The 14,448-nt window shown below is 42.5% G+C and overlaps 1 protein-coding gene across 3 annotated transcripts in view; it reads right to left on the bottom strand.

Moving 5' to 3' along the window:
* Nucleotides 1–14,448, bottom strand: part of SH2D4A (SH2 domain containing 4A) — a 141,984-nt gene that overhangs the window by 78,209 nt on the left and 49,327 nt on the right. For all 3 annotated transcript variants that reach the window (XM_040417901.1, XM_040417902.1, XM_040417900.1), the window contains one exon: nt 5,227–5,386. In XM_040417901.1, coding sequence (XP_040273835.1) covers nt 5,227–5,386 — 160 coding nt within the window. The remainder of the gene's footprint in view (nt 1–5,226; nt 5,387–14,448) is intronic.

The raw sequence follows: 14,448 nt of genomic DNA, 5'->3' as shown, positions 1-14,448 counted from the left end.
CACCACGTGACATTGTCACGTGATCTGCGGCTCCTTCCTGTTGCCGCCCCCTGTCTGGGCCTGTGGAGCGCGGTGCCGACGTGCGCTGCGTCCGCCGCCTGCATTCCACCAGTCGCGTGACCGTGATAGGGCGGTCCTAGACTAGCAGCGCGATGTTTGAATGCCTTTAAAAGCGCTGGTAGGTAGACACTCCGTGCTGACAGCCTGACTATTTTGACTCTGTACTCTGGGTCGCAACTTACAGTTGCCTAAGCCATCACCACCCACTGGTGTGCCGGCATACTGGCGATTAGTGGCATTTGGGTGGCCTGGGTCCCACTGGCCTGGCTTTTCCCTAGGAGTTTTTAGTTTCCCGCTTTTTAGGTGAAACCTCCAACCACTGCCTACTCATTATTCATGTTCACCCCCTTTTTCTAGCAAGGTCTTTTTGTGTTTGCTACCATTGTTGTACATCTCCCTTGATAAGTTCATGTGGAACGAAACGTGACACGTCGGGAGTTTACCTCCAGTAGGGTGTACTAGGGATACTGCCCGGGATTAGGGAAAGGTATCTGGACGGGGTCGCCCCTTGCGGTGCAAGTACTTCATATAGATAGGCAGGGTGATATTAGTCCCTTTCTCCTGGATAGGGTGTATTAGGGACGTATTCTCCCGTTTCCTATCTACACTGAAGTTCACTATTAGCATTTTTTCCTGAATGGTACTACAGTCTTTTTCATCTCCATCAAATTGGGAAATCCATCTCTTTGAAGCTCATCTCACTGGAAGAGATTCGACCATCAACCTGCACAGCCATTGATGGTGAGAGCATTCCTTATTTATTACATACTGGCACCATTCAGTGTATGATTGTATAGGCCCACCCTGGGCTGTTTTATTGATTGATTTTGAAGGTTCCACCCGTGTTTCAGCGCAGATATTTTATAATCATTATTATTAAATGTTAAATTTTACCCCCTTTGTCCCCTAGGGGATCAGTACTTTTGTATTTGCATTTTGGGAGGAACTGGCCGAGCCATTTTCTGTATGCTCGGCCTTCTAGCTTCTGTTGTATTGCACCTAAAGGGTTAACAACGTTTGTAAAATCAGTTTTTAATAGCTTGAGGGGTGTAGTTTCTAAAATGGTGATTTATGGGTGGTTTCTAATATGTAAGCCCCAGAAAGTGACTTCATAACTGAACTGGTCCTGAAAAAATTGGGGTTTGGAAATGTTCTTAAAAATTTTAAGATTAGCTTCTAAACTTCCAAGCCTTCTAACGTCCGAAAAAAATAAAATAAAATTTTCAAAATGATCCAGACATGAAGTAGACATATGGGGAATGTAAAGTAATAACTATATTTGGAGTTATTACTATTATAAAAGAAGAGAAATTAAAATTTGGAAGTCATAAAGTACAATATGTGACGAGAAAACGTCTCAGAATGGTAAAAGCATTTTAAAGTTATTACTACATAAAGTGACACATGTCAGATTTGCAAAAACCGGCCTGGGATTTAAGGTGAAAAGTGGCTCGGTAGTGAAGAGGTTAAGGCTGAGAGCATCAGCTGGTTATGTACCTGGCCAACATCCAAAAGGAGGGCTCGGGCGGCCCACTGGGAAGTTTATATGGCCCCTGTAGCAATCATTCCTCTCCATTCACTTTGGATCATAATAGGCTCATCATCTATTGGCACTTGTCCTTCTTGAATATTAGGCAGTGTAATAGGGCCCTAAAATATTGTAAATGTTGTAAATGTTACAACTGTTAAAAAATGCAATTAGGGCCCAACAGAGCTCCTATGTACATTCATTTCTGATAATTACCCATTCATCAGCACCTATCTGGGATGCATGGGGATGAATGATTACTATGATCATTCATTCCCATGTGGTTTCTATTTTGTGAGCAGCAGTTCCTTGATTATTTAGATGTGGGAGATATGCTGCCAATGAATGAGGATTTTATGTGCCGCATCAAAGATGAGATCGCCCAGTGAACAAGCATTTACTTGTTCAGCAGGTGTTCACGGTACCTTTACATGGGGCAATTATTGGGAATGTGCATTTGTATCAATGCTTATCCCCAATAATTTTTCCTATCCTCAGAACAGGTAAAAGGCTCTTAAAAGTTTGTCGACTCTTGTATAAATTGGATTGATAAGGCAGTAAGAGATTGTAAAAAGGTAAGCTGACTGGAGCCCAGACACCATACTGCTTTTCTGCCATCATTATTAGGTCACCCTACAGCTATAGATCTGAGTACTGTGATATAGCTGTCGGCCAAGCTGACCCCCACATATGGATGGCCAAGTGTGTCTATGCTCTCAATAAGGAGGGGGAATAGGTGGCTGAGCTAAGGAACTACGGATTGTGCAAGCTGAAATCGAATGCCCCTACCCCTAGATACAACAAAGGAGATGTGCCGTTCACCATCCCAGAGTGTAATCATGTTTCTTGAGCTGTAGAACTTCTGAGAACGTTAATAGAAATGGTAGCAATGTGCAATGAAACGTAAAATAAATATATGGAAGCATTACATTGGATCTCAGAACAAACACTCAGTGAGCTTTCACACGGCAGGGTTTTGGTCAGTTTTTGAATTGGTAACACTCGGTTCACATCTGCATCATGGTATCTATTATAATAACCTTGGAAACCTCAATGCAGTGCTGAATCCTTCTCACGAAGGGGTTCGGTGAGGATTTGATGGGAAGAATAATTCTACATCCAGCACAGTTCTTAATGTGAAATATGAAATAATTTGCCAGAGCCTCTGATGTTACTATATTTTAAAGTTAAAACCAGGTTTGGAATCTATTTTACATAGAGAAATACTATAAGGAAGAAAAAAAAATACTGACCAAAGTACTGCTGTTTGAAAATGGCCATTGAAGGCAACTTCCACATAGATAAGGATTTTGTGTCCATGTTTTTAAGCCAAAATCCGTGTGAAAAAAAACCCCATCAGTCTTCCCATTGCATACTTTGTGTTATCTCTTTGAATAATAATTAGACACAGAGCATTAATGGAGCTGACGCAATAGACATTTCTTTTACAGCTCTATTACTTTGTACAGTATGTCACATGAGTAGTGGAGATGTGGAACCTCGCGACAGTATAACACCTGAATCATGTATACTGTCTTCCATTACATCACAGCATTCTGAATCATAAGAGTGAGTTCACCCGGAGTTTTTTCTGTGCTGAAAAGAAAAACAATATTGGCATGTTCTTTGTGGTTTTATATGGTTTTGAGCTTACCCATTTTAATGGAAAATTTGGACACGGATTTTTAAAACTATGAGAGGAAAAATGCATGCTGTGTAAACTACCGCACAGCTTTCTTATTGAAACCAATGGAACCTGTGATCTCACTTTTACACATATGTGCTTGTTGATCTTAATGGCTTATTACACTGTAACGGGTCAGTTTTTGTAATTATGCTGTAGAAGACATTTATGTGTATTTTTTTTTATTTCATTTAAGGGACCATACTTTAATTATTTCTTTGTTTGATTGTCTGAAATCTAATTCAGAAGAATCACAGACTGTGAGGGATGATCAGTTTTAATTAATTAGGTTTTTGAGGAGGAAAATAAGAAATAAAAGCAGTTTTCATCAGACCTCAGATCAGATCCCCAATGTTAATCAGACCTCAGATCAGACCCCCAGCATTAATCAGACCTCAGCTCATACCCCCAATGTTAAATAAACCTCAGCTCAGACCCCCAATGTTAATCAGACCTCAGCTCAAAACCCCAATGTTAAATAGACCTCAGATCAGACCCCCAATCAGTCCCCCACTGTTAATCGGACCTCACCTCAGACCCCTAGTGTTAATGAGCTCTCAGCTCAGAATTCCAATATTAGGCTACTTTCACACGAGCGTTCGGGTGTCCGCTTGTGAGCTCCGTTTGAAGGGGCTCACGAGCGGCCCTGAACGCATCCGTCTGGCCCTAATGCATTCTCAGTGGAGGCGGATCCACTGAGAATGCATCCGCCTGCCAGCGCTCAGCCTCCGCTCCGCTCAGTGAGCGGACACCTGAACGCTGCTTGCAGCGTTCGGGTGTCCGCCTGGCCGTGCGGAGGCGAGCGGATCCGTCCAGACTTATAATGGAAGTCAATGGGGACGGATCCGCTTGAAGATGACACTATATGGCTCAATCTTCAAGCGGATCCGTTCCCCATTGACTTTCAATGTAAAGTCTGAACGGATCCGCTCAGGCTACTTTCTGACTTAGAAAATTTTCTAAGTTATAATGCAGACGGATACGTTCTGAACGGATGCAAACGTCTGCATTATCGGAATGGATCCGTCTGATGAAACATCAGACGAATCCGCTCCGAACGCTAGTGTGAAAGTAGCCTTAACTAGACCACCAAACAGACCTCCGATCAGACCTCTAATCAGACCGCAGATCAGACCCCCAATGTTAATCAGCCCTCAGATCGGACAAAAACAATAAATCAATTCACCCCTCCTGTTCTGGACGACGCTACTCCTGAGATCCAGCGCTCTTCCTGCTGTGCTGTGACCTGACATCGCACAGTATGAGGTCACAGAGCGTGCCTACGTCCTCACACTGTGTGTAGGTCACAGCATAGCATGCAGGAGCCGGCAGACAAAGACCAGGGAGCGTTGAATACAGAGCCAAGCTAAGGATTCACTGCTCTCCAGTCCTACTGTACTAATGAGTGCTTCCATAATGGAAGGTTCTATTTAAGGGGATAAGAAATAAAGTTGAGCTGTGTTTGGCTACTTCTAGACCCTACGGGAGATGGCCTACTTTATTTTATCTTTTTGAAAGATAATTTTCTATAGAGTAGCACTTCGACTTTTACACCTTACTTTCCTAGCAGCAGAACTATACAACCATCCTCTTTCCATTCATCTACAGATTGGCTTTTTCCGTCTGAATGTTTTATGGAGATAAGCTACTAGAGATTACCACTGAAGACATTTACTTTATCTACATGTATATAATGCATTTAGCAGCTCTCAGATTATTCTTATCTGCATCCAGATAATTTGTTGGTTCCTGAACATTTTTAATGATATGATAACATGTAGTGCAAAGTCGTAATACGTGTTATGTCAAATATTGTGTACTTTATTGGTCGTACTATTTCTAGCATTTTTTGTTGGCTATGACAAAAAACAATACACCAAAAAAATATTTTTAAAGAAAAACAACTAAAAACAATTCTTGCCAATAAAAAATAAATAAATTAAAGTAATTGTACCTTCTTTCCTCAGCTTCTCTCTCTGCTTGCTTTCGTGCACGTTCTTCGATAATTTCATCACAGATGATATCATACGGTTTGTCTTTTGAATGTTCGCCCATTACCCAGACCCAGACTTCCTGGTCTGAGCCAAATTTCCAATGTACAGTTTTCTGAGAATCTGGAAATTATAGAAAAACAAGTAATGGGACCAATGACACAAAACAAATGAAAACTATTAATATACACTATAGAATAAATCCGGAAATATCTGATCCTGCTACAGAGATTATCCAACACAAAATATTTGTCCATTTTTTCATCTTGCAGTGATGTGCCATTCTTGCACAAGTGACCACTAAGACCATTTATTGACTGAAACGGTCACGTGACCAAGAACAGGCCTCTGTCACTTATAGTATACGGGGAACCCAGAGAGCACTGGCACTAGAAAAGAGAGCATGCCACCAGTGTTTTGATTCAAATGATCAACCCTTTAAATACAATGTTGCAGCAACCTTTCAAATGGCACAGCACAACTAAAATCATTGAAAAGGTTATCTTAAGGTTTGCTAAGTCTGTGTCATTATGTTTTAAAAGGGTTGTGCTGTGTCATAATATTGATGATCTACCATCAGAATTGGTTATCAATATCAGATCGGAGGGGGTCCAACTCCTGACACCCTGTCAATCAGCTGTTTGAAGAGGCTGGGGCGCTCACTCATTCAAACAGCTGATCATTGTGGATGCCAGGAGTTAAACCCCCGCTGATCGAATATTGATGACCTATCCTAATTTTTTTTATATTAATGCATTAGGCTGGTCATACACATTAGGGTACTTTCACACTAGCAATTTTCTTTTCCGGTGCTGAGTTCCATCCTAGGGGCTCAAATCCGGAAAAGAACTGATCAGTTTTATCCTAATGCATTCTGAATGGAGAGTAATCCGTTCAGGATGCATCAAGATGTCTTCAGTTCCGTCTTTTTGACTGAACAGGCTTTTCAGAAAACCGTAGCATGTTGTATTTTTACCTCCGGCCAAAAATCCTGAACACTTTGACTGAACGCCGGATCCGGTCTTTTTCCCATTGACTTGCATTAACGCCGGATCCGGCGCCATGTGTTCAGTCAAACCGGATCCGGCTTTTGCATGTTAAACCCGAAAAATGTGAAAAAAAGTAAGTCCATTAATGGCGGATTCGTTTTTTCCAATGCATTTTTTAATTGTGATCAAAATCCTGATCAGGATTCAAATGTAATCCATTTTCACACGTTTTTCCGGATCCGGCGGGCAGTTCCGGTGTCGGAATTGAACGCCGGATTTAAACAACGCTAGTGTGAAAGTAGCCTTAGATAGTTGTTCAAACTACAGCTACTCTTCCGCACTTCTCCATACACATGCATGATGAGCTGAGCATGTGCTGTATGTGTTCTGAATGGTAAGATGGAAGTAACCCACTAGAAGACACCTCTGGTAGTGGCTTATCTCTCTTTGAGAACAAAAGGATGGAGCAGGTTATAATCTATACATGGTGTATTGCTGGCCGAACCCAGCTAGAACGGCGGGTTCCACCAACAGTGTAAAGATTCTTTCACATTTGCATCCTGCTCTCCGGCAGAGAACAGCCTGCTGGAGCTCTCTCTGGCTGTTATCCCAAGGTCTTCCAGTTCCATTGACTATATTGGGATCTGGAGGAGATCTGGCTGCCGGACAAAAACCACTGCACGCAACGGTTTTTGGATGGCTGAATCCAGGAATATTTACCATGTGGTGGCCAGATCTCTGCTGGATCCCATGAAAGTCAATGGGGCCGGTGGGCATTGCGAAAAGATTTGTATGGGGGTGTTGGAAGCTATAGCTTTCGACTTACCTACTAAAATTTGATCTTTATCTCCCTCAACATCTGCCATTGGGGAATAGACGGGAAATTCCCATACAGATTAGATATTTGACCCACTGAAATCAGGTTCAACCAACATTAACATATATAGAGGCATAAAGGTGAATTTATATGGGCCTAGTTAAAGCCGATTGTCAGAAGGAAGCATTTCTTCCCAACAGTCTTCCCATTTACTTGCAGCGATCACCTCCACAGTATGAGTACGAGCGATTGCTATTATTATCGCTTGTCCTCATACAGCTGCATTATTTCCGGGCAGCAGATCGCAGTTTAGACAGGATCTTCTTCCCAGAAATGATAATTTAGGTGCCTGCACAAACTACAGTGTTACCCGATGAATGAACGACTGCACTTTTAGATGGGTAGATTGTCAGGACCAAATGTTTTCAGGAACGTTCGTTCCCGATAATCTGCCTGATTATCTGGCCGTCCAAATCCAACTTTAGTTTCAGTCAAGTAAAGTGGACAAACAAAATTTTTATATATAAACATACTGTAAATTCTTCAAGGTTGCACACAGACTCAATAAAGTGCCTCCTTAGGAACTGAGAACAGAGAAACTAAACATTTACCAGTATAGTTTGCTTGTTTACTTTACTTATCAGTAAGTATGCAGTAACACACCAAGTGATTACACCGTGTAAGGTCATAAGTTCCTGTTGTAAAACAGGACATTTTTCACTCCTGAATAAAATAATGGATTGAATGATTTTTTTTAGCATATTTAAGTTATATTGTGAATATTCTGTATAATTTGTTTTTTTTTATGTAAAAACAGGTGGATGGTTTTCTGGATATCCTTTTTTAAAGTCACTCCATCTTTTCTACTTCTTGTCCTGGCTCCTTAAAGTCTTCCTTTGTTTGGTTTTTTAACACAACAGTCTCCCTTGACCTTCTCAGTCGACCATTTACTATGACCATAGAGGGGAGGAGATAAGTGAATCAATTAGAGCATCATGTATTACACTAAAGGTGGATTAACATGGTCCGAATATCGGGCAGATTATTGTGAACGAACATTCCTGCGAATGCTTGTTCCCGTCAATCTGCCCATCTAAATGTGCTGCAGCAAAATGCTCGTCGGGTGATCCTGTCGTTCGTTCAGGCACACCAATTATCGTTTCTGGGCAGCAGTTCGTGCTGTCTAAACAGTGATCTGCTGCCCAGAAACAGTGCAGCTGTATGCACTGCAGTAGCAATCCCTCGTTCTCATACTGTGAAGGAGATCATTGCATGCAAATGCAGCGATCTCCTACACTGCACAAGCAGCAGTAAACCCACCTTACAGTACACTGCAGCTTGTAAACCCAGCTTAAGTGCAATGCAATCTTCTGTGGACATCTTTATCTTGGGCTATTAAGTAAAATAGAGCTGCCATACTGTTATCCAAATTGGTCTACAATTGTATCGACAGATAAAATCTTTCTCTCACAGCAGCAGTAAACCAACAATGGGCTCCCTATTCAAATATAAGTTTTATTTGTCTTTGCTGCCACAGACTAATACTATTTTGTATTAAATTTTTTGTAGTATATTACTGCAGACATGAAAAAGAAAAGCAAGAAAGAATGGTCTTCTATGAATATTGAACTTAAAAAAAAATAACCTTTTTTCATGGAAGTGTCCCTTTAAAAAGTCCAGCTCCATAAAATGAAATAAGTACATATTATACGTTACGTGGTAGAAGATTAATTCAAAACTATTCAAACATTTTTTGATTGTTACAAAAACTGCACATGATACCCTAGCTAAATACCAATCCAAATACCAAAGAAGTCTTAAAACCCCTTTACACAGGCTGGCAATCAGAGCAATCATCCGGAAGGAGTTGTTGGGAGCCCAACATTTTATTGACTCCTGAATTCAGGCCTTTACATTAGAGTGGAATTGGTGCATAAATACCTAAGCAACTCTCCCACAAAGCAATAGCTGTCTTATCTGCTCAATAGACAATAGACACTGCTGTTTTATCTGGGAAATCAAGAATCACCATGCCTGGGAAACAATACATGACCTTGCCCCCTGAGGCGCGCACCTGTGAACATGTGATTTATGATGCTTCCAGATGCCTGCTGTGACCTGTTCTGCAAGTCTGCTTGACCTTTAGAGGAAGGATAACTCTGGACTCAAGGATGCCACCTACAAGAAGGTGTTAATCTCTACAAGCATGTCTACAAACGGGCTTTGCTGATTGGCTAAGACAGTATCTGGGAGGTGTTTCAGATATGGGCACTGTATGGACTATGTGTATGAGTATGTATGTGTAAGATAATTACATGGAACGTTAAGGGCCTACGTTCCCCGCAGAAACGCATGCTAGTACTATGTCATCTTAAACGCTTGGGGGCAGACATTGCGTTTTTGCAGGAAACCCATCTGTCAGAAGATGATTTCCAGAGAATGTTAAAGCTGTGGGTGGGGGAGGTTTATGGTTCTCCGGCGATACATGGCAAAGCTGGGGTAATCACTCTGGTTCATAAAAAGCTAGTACACAAGATACTAGGGCAAACCGCAGACAAGGAAGGAAGGGTGTTGGTGCTGACAATGAGAGAAGCAGATAGGAACCTCAGCTTATACAATATATATGCACCTAATGTAGCACAGAAACACTTTTTTGCATCTTTAAGGGATAGAATCTTACAGGACGCAACGGTAGATAAGATTGTGGGAGGTGACATGAACGCCACAGTGTTTGAAAGGGAAGATCGCAAACAGTTAAATAGACCGGAGGCAAATGTTAATGGGAGAAGGGGGTTCTTATCTTCCTTTATGGACGACACGGCACTAGTTGACATATGGAGAGTTTCTCATCCTGACGAACGGGAGTTCACCCACTTCTCTCATGCGCAAAATTCCTGGTCCCGAATTGATTATTGGTTGACAAAGGCGGAACTTTTAGCTAGAGTTAGAGAGGTATCCATAGAGAACTTGGTGATTTCAGACCACTCACCGGTGGTCCTGATGCTGGAAGATACGGAACCGAGAGGATCGGAATACATTTGGAAGTTCCGGTCCTTCCTAGTACAGGATGAGACCTTTGTAGAATTACTGAAAGGGATGGTGCTTGGAACACAGGCCAAACCCTATACTATACTGGGAGGCAGGCAAAGCAGTGCTACGAGGTAGGATGATCGCATATGTTACAGGACTTAAAAAAGCCACTAAAGCTCAGTATCTTAAAAGTAGCTTGGAGGTTCAAAATCGGTATAGAGACTTTTTACAGAATCAGACAACTGGGAAAAAACAAAAATGGATGGAGGCTAAGAGGGAGTTTGAAATATGGGCAATGAGAAGGGAGAGTTTCTATAAAGCCCAATGGGAGCTAGATCTGCACAAATTCGGAAACAAAGCGGGTAGACTAATGGCTAATTTGGCTAAAGGCCGACGTCTAACAACCCCAATAAGTCATCTACGGGGACAGGGAGGAAGTGTAGTGACACAACCGGCAGAAATCCTGAACATATTTAAAAATTACTATTCCAATCTGTACTGTAAGCTCTTAGATAATAGAGAGGAGGAAGCAAAGTTCCTAGAGGAGGCAAATCTTCCGAGTATCACGGCTGAGGACATAGCTTTACTTAATGCTCCTATTACGGAAATAGAAATGCAATACACAATCTCCCAGCTGCCCGGTAACAAAGCCCCAGGGCCAGATGGATATTCAGGCGATTTCTACAAGGCGTTAGAAATACAACTGTCGCCTCTGTTAACAGACATAGGAAATGCACTATTGAAAGGGGAGCATTTAATGCCACAAATGAATGTGGCACATATACGTTTGATCCTAAAAGAAGGGAAACCGGCCGATGATCCTGCATCAAACCGTCCGATATCCCTCATAAACCAGGATTTGAAAATCCTCTCCAAATTAATGGCAAACAGGTTGGCTCGCATTTTTCCAAAACTAATTAGTCCTATGCAAGTAGGTTTCATAAAGGAGCGCTCTGCGGTTACGAATATACGCAGATTGTTATCGGTCCTAGATGAGGTTGGTAGGAGAAAAGAAGGAAAAACGGCACCCTCCCTGGCCACTCTAGATGCTGAAAAAGCGTTTGACAACATACACTGGGAATGGCTGGGGAGGGTTCTAGATCAAATTGGAATAAAAGGCTCCTTTAGGTTTTACCTAAAACAATTGTACACAAACCCGATAGCCAGGATAGGCACACAGGGGTTCTTATCAGATACTTTCACCCTACATAGGGGAACAAGGCAAGGCTGTCCCCTGTCCCCGCTCTTGTTCAATCTGGCTTTAGAGCCCCTAGTTCGCTTCTTGAACTCCAGGGGACAGTTTGGGGGAATTAGAGTAGGGAACGTAGAATTGAGAGCAATCTTTTTTGCTGAGGATATCCTATTATTTATGGAAAAACCAAAAGAAGAACTTCAAGGGGTTATGAATAGGATAGCAGATTTTGGTAAAGTGTCTGGCTTCCAGATCAATATAGCCAAATGTGCACTTTTGCAGTTGCAAAAGGGTCTGGAATACCTGAATTCTGAACAGGCCTTCTGTAACATACCGGTATCGAAAGATCCTATAACCTATTTTGGAATCAAAATAGGAAGGAAGAATGATTCTATGTACCGTTTAAACTATACTCCTTTACTGAATAGAGTGACACAAGAATTGCGTAAATGGCAGAACTTGCCATTATCTCTCCTAGGCAGAATACATTTGATAAAAATGATGAGCTTCTCCAGACTATTGTATCCCCTCAAAACGCTACCTTTACTTATTAAACACAGAGATATCACTAGGCTATGAAGTGAGATGTCACACTTCATTTGGAAGGGCAGAAGACCCAGAATAAGTTTGATGAAACTCATGACTCTTAAAGTCAAAGGAGGAATGAACATACCTAATATAAGAGTGTATAATCTAACGTGTTTATTCAGACACATTATAGACTGGATAAGACACACGAGCTTTCATTCAGAATTTGTTTTGGAAAGTAGTTTATGCGCCCCTTGGGACCTTTGCACCTTACTACACTCAATATTGTTCTGGCACACCTGGGCAGCTTGGAGAGCTCTCAGAAACAACTTTCACCTATGTCATAGAGTGTCAAAATATTTGCCCTTATGGGGACACCCAGAATTTGAACAGGGTAGAGACAGTGCTCTTTTTAAGGAATGGAGACGTAAGGGAATTGTAACAGGCCAACAAATGATGCATGAAACTGAACATAGATGGCAAACATGTCAGGAAGTGAGGGACGCGCATCATCTTGACTCTTTCCAAACCATACAATACGCGCAGGTCAAGAAATTCCTGATGGAATGACTGGGTCAGAACTAAATGACAGGTTATATGGGGTGTTCCCAGTATGTAGTGGTTAGTATCTACTACACGTGCTCCAAGAAAGGACCACTGGTAAACTAGCATAGACTTTTGGGGTTTAGATGTCTCTTCCAATCCTCCCATGCACATGCATGTTCGGCTCAACTGAGTATACATATTGTGACACAGTAAGGGGTTGTGTCTGGCAAGGCAGGTATTTTCCTCCCAGCATGTGCGGCTGTACTGGTTTCCAGCCAGGTGAGGTCAAATACCGAACCGGAGTTTAAGTGCCAGTCCGGGTTTTGGCAGCACCTGGCTGTCCTTAAATAGGCAGCTGGGCTCAGCAGAGATGTCTCTGTTTTTGGGATCTGAGGCTTTGTACCATGCTGAAGGGCTGAGAGCTGCATGCTGGGAAAACAGGCCCCCTAATGCCTGCTGTGGACTACTTGTGTTATATGAACTTTACATTGTGTGTGAATCAACACCAAGACTGCAAAGTTACGTGCTGTTTTGTGCAATTGCCTCAAGTTTGAATAAACACTGACGTTTTGAGTTAAGAACTAGTATTTTGCCTCTCTACTGTGCCCACTTACCCTATCTACCAGAGCAAAACCCCACAATAAGTAGGAGAGGGGAGAAAGCCACTGCCAGACTCCTCTGTCAGATCCAATCTGCCAGAAGAGTTACTGCAGTGCAAATTCTGGAAAAAGTTAATGCTGGTTTTGATAGATGTCCAAAAACAAAGTTCATTACAGCATGCTGTGTGTGTGGAGTTGCATAGCCACAAACAGGTCAGAGTGTACATGCCCTTCAAGAGTGCCTACAGTGGGTACCTGAGCCTCAAAACTAGACCATGGAGCAATAGAAAAAGGTGGCCTGATCAGATGAATAACATTTTCTTTTACATCAAGTGGTCTGTCCTCTGAGTTTGTGGGTGTCTTTTATTATGGCAATAGATGGCACCACAATGCACTATTGGAAAGAGGCAAGCCTGCAGGGGTAGTGGGATAATGTGGGCAATGTACTGCTGAGAAACACTGAGTCCTGATATTCCTGTGGATGCTACTCTGTACCACTTACATAAATGTGGTTGCAGAACAAGTACACCCCTGGCAGTCTATAATGGCAGATAACGTGCCCTGTCACAGTACAAAATATTGTGCAGGAATGGTTTCAGGAACATGACAAAAGAGTTCAATGTGGTGACTTATTAATAAACTAATTAATTTATTTTATGCCTTTATATAGCAGTGTTATATTCTGCAGCACTTTACAGACATTAGCATCAAACTGTCCCCAATGGGGCTCACAATCTAAGTTCCCTATCAGTATGTCTTTGGAGTGTGGGAGGAAAACGGAGTACCCGGAGGAAACCCATGCAAACACGGGGAGAACATGCAAACTCCATGCAAAGTTCGAACCTAGGACCTGTGGGGATTTCCTGTGGTAGACAGGCTAGCGGACACAGTACAGAGGCAACCACAAAGATTTTAACAAACAGTTCAGTGTTATATTCACACATAGGTTCACACCATAAAAAGTCCACAGAACAAAAGCCTTCACCTGGTCAGCAGTTTTTCCACCCGCAGTCCACAGCAGGCTTTAGGGCCAGTTTCCCAGCATGAGCCTCTCAGCCCTTTAGCACTGCACAAGATCTCAGTTCCAAAACACACAGAGACTGACAGCGCTCCACTGTCAGATGGAGGATAATCCACACCCAGCTGAGACTGCTGGCTGGGTTTTATATAGGCCAATAAAGACCCGGCCTGGAGCGTGGGGAGAAGCCACCCACCCAGCACTTTGGCTACTCCCAGTAAGAGCCGGAGCGGATCGGCTTTATGGCCACACTAACAACAAACAGTGTCCACCAGCACTAGCTGCTGCTGACACTTAAAACCACCGGCTCTTACCTCACCGAGGCCAGGAATCTCGGTGACACTTACCTTCCATCAATGACAACCCCTTGCGACTTCCTACAGACCCCAGCGCTGCAAGGCACCAGTGCTAATCACTGAGCCACCGTGCTGCCCACGGTGTTAATTGATCAAGCATCAGTGCTCGT

Source organism: Bufo bufo, chromosome 2 (genome assembly GCF_905171765.1).
Source record: "Bufo bufo chromosome 2, aBufBuf1.1, whole genome shotgun sequence".
In the NCBI taxonomy this organism is placed as follows: Eukaryota; Metazoa; Chordata; class Amphibia; order Anura; family Bufonidae; genus Bufo; species Bufo bufo.
Note: the sequence above shows the minus strand (reverse complement) of the source record. Positions and strands in the feature narration are given on the sequence as shown.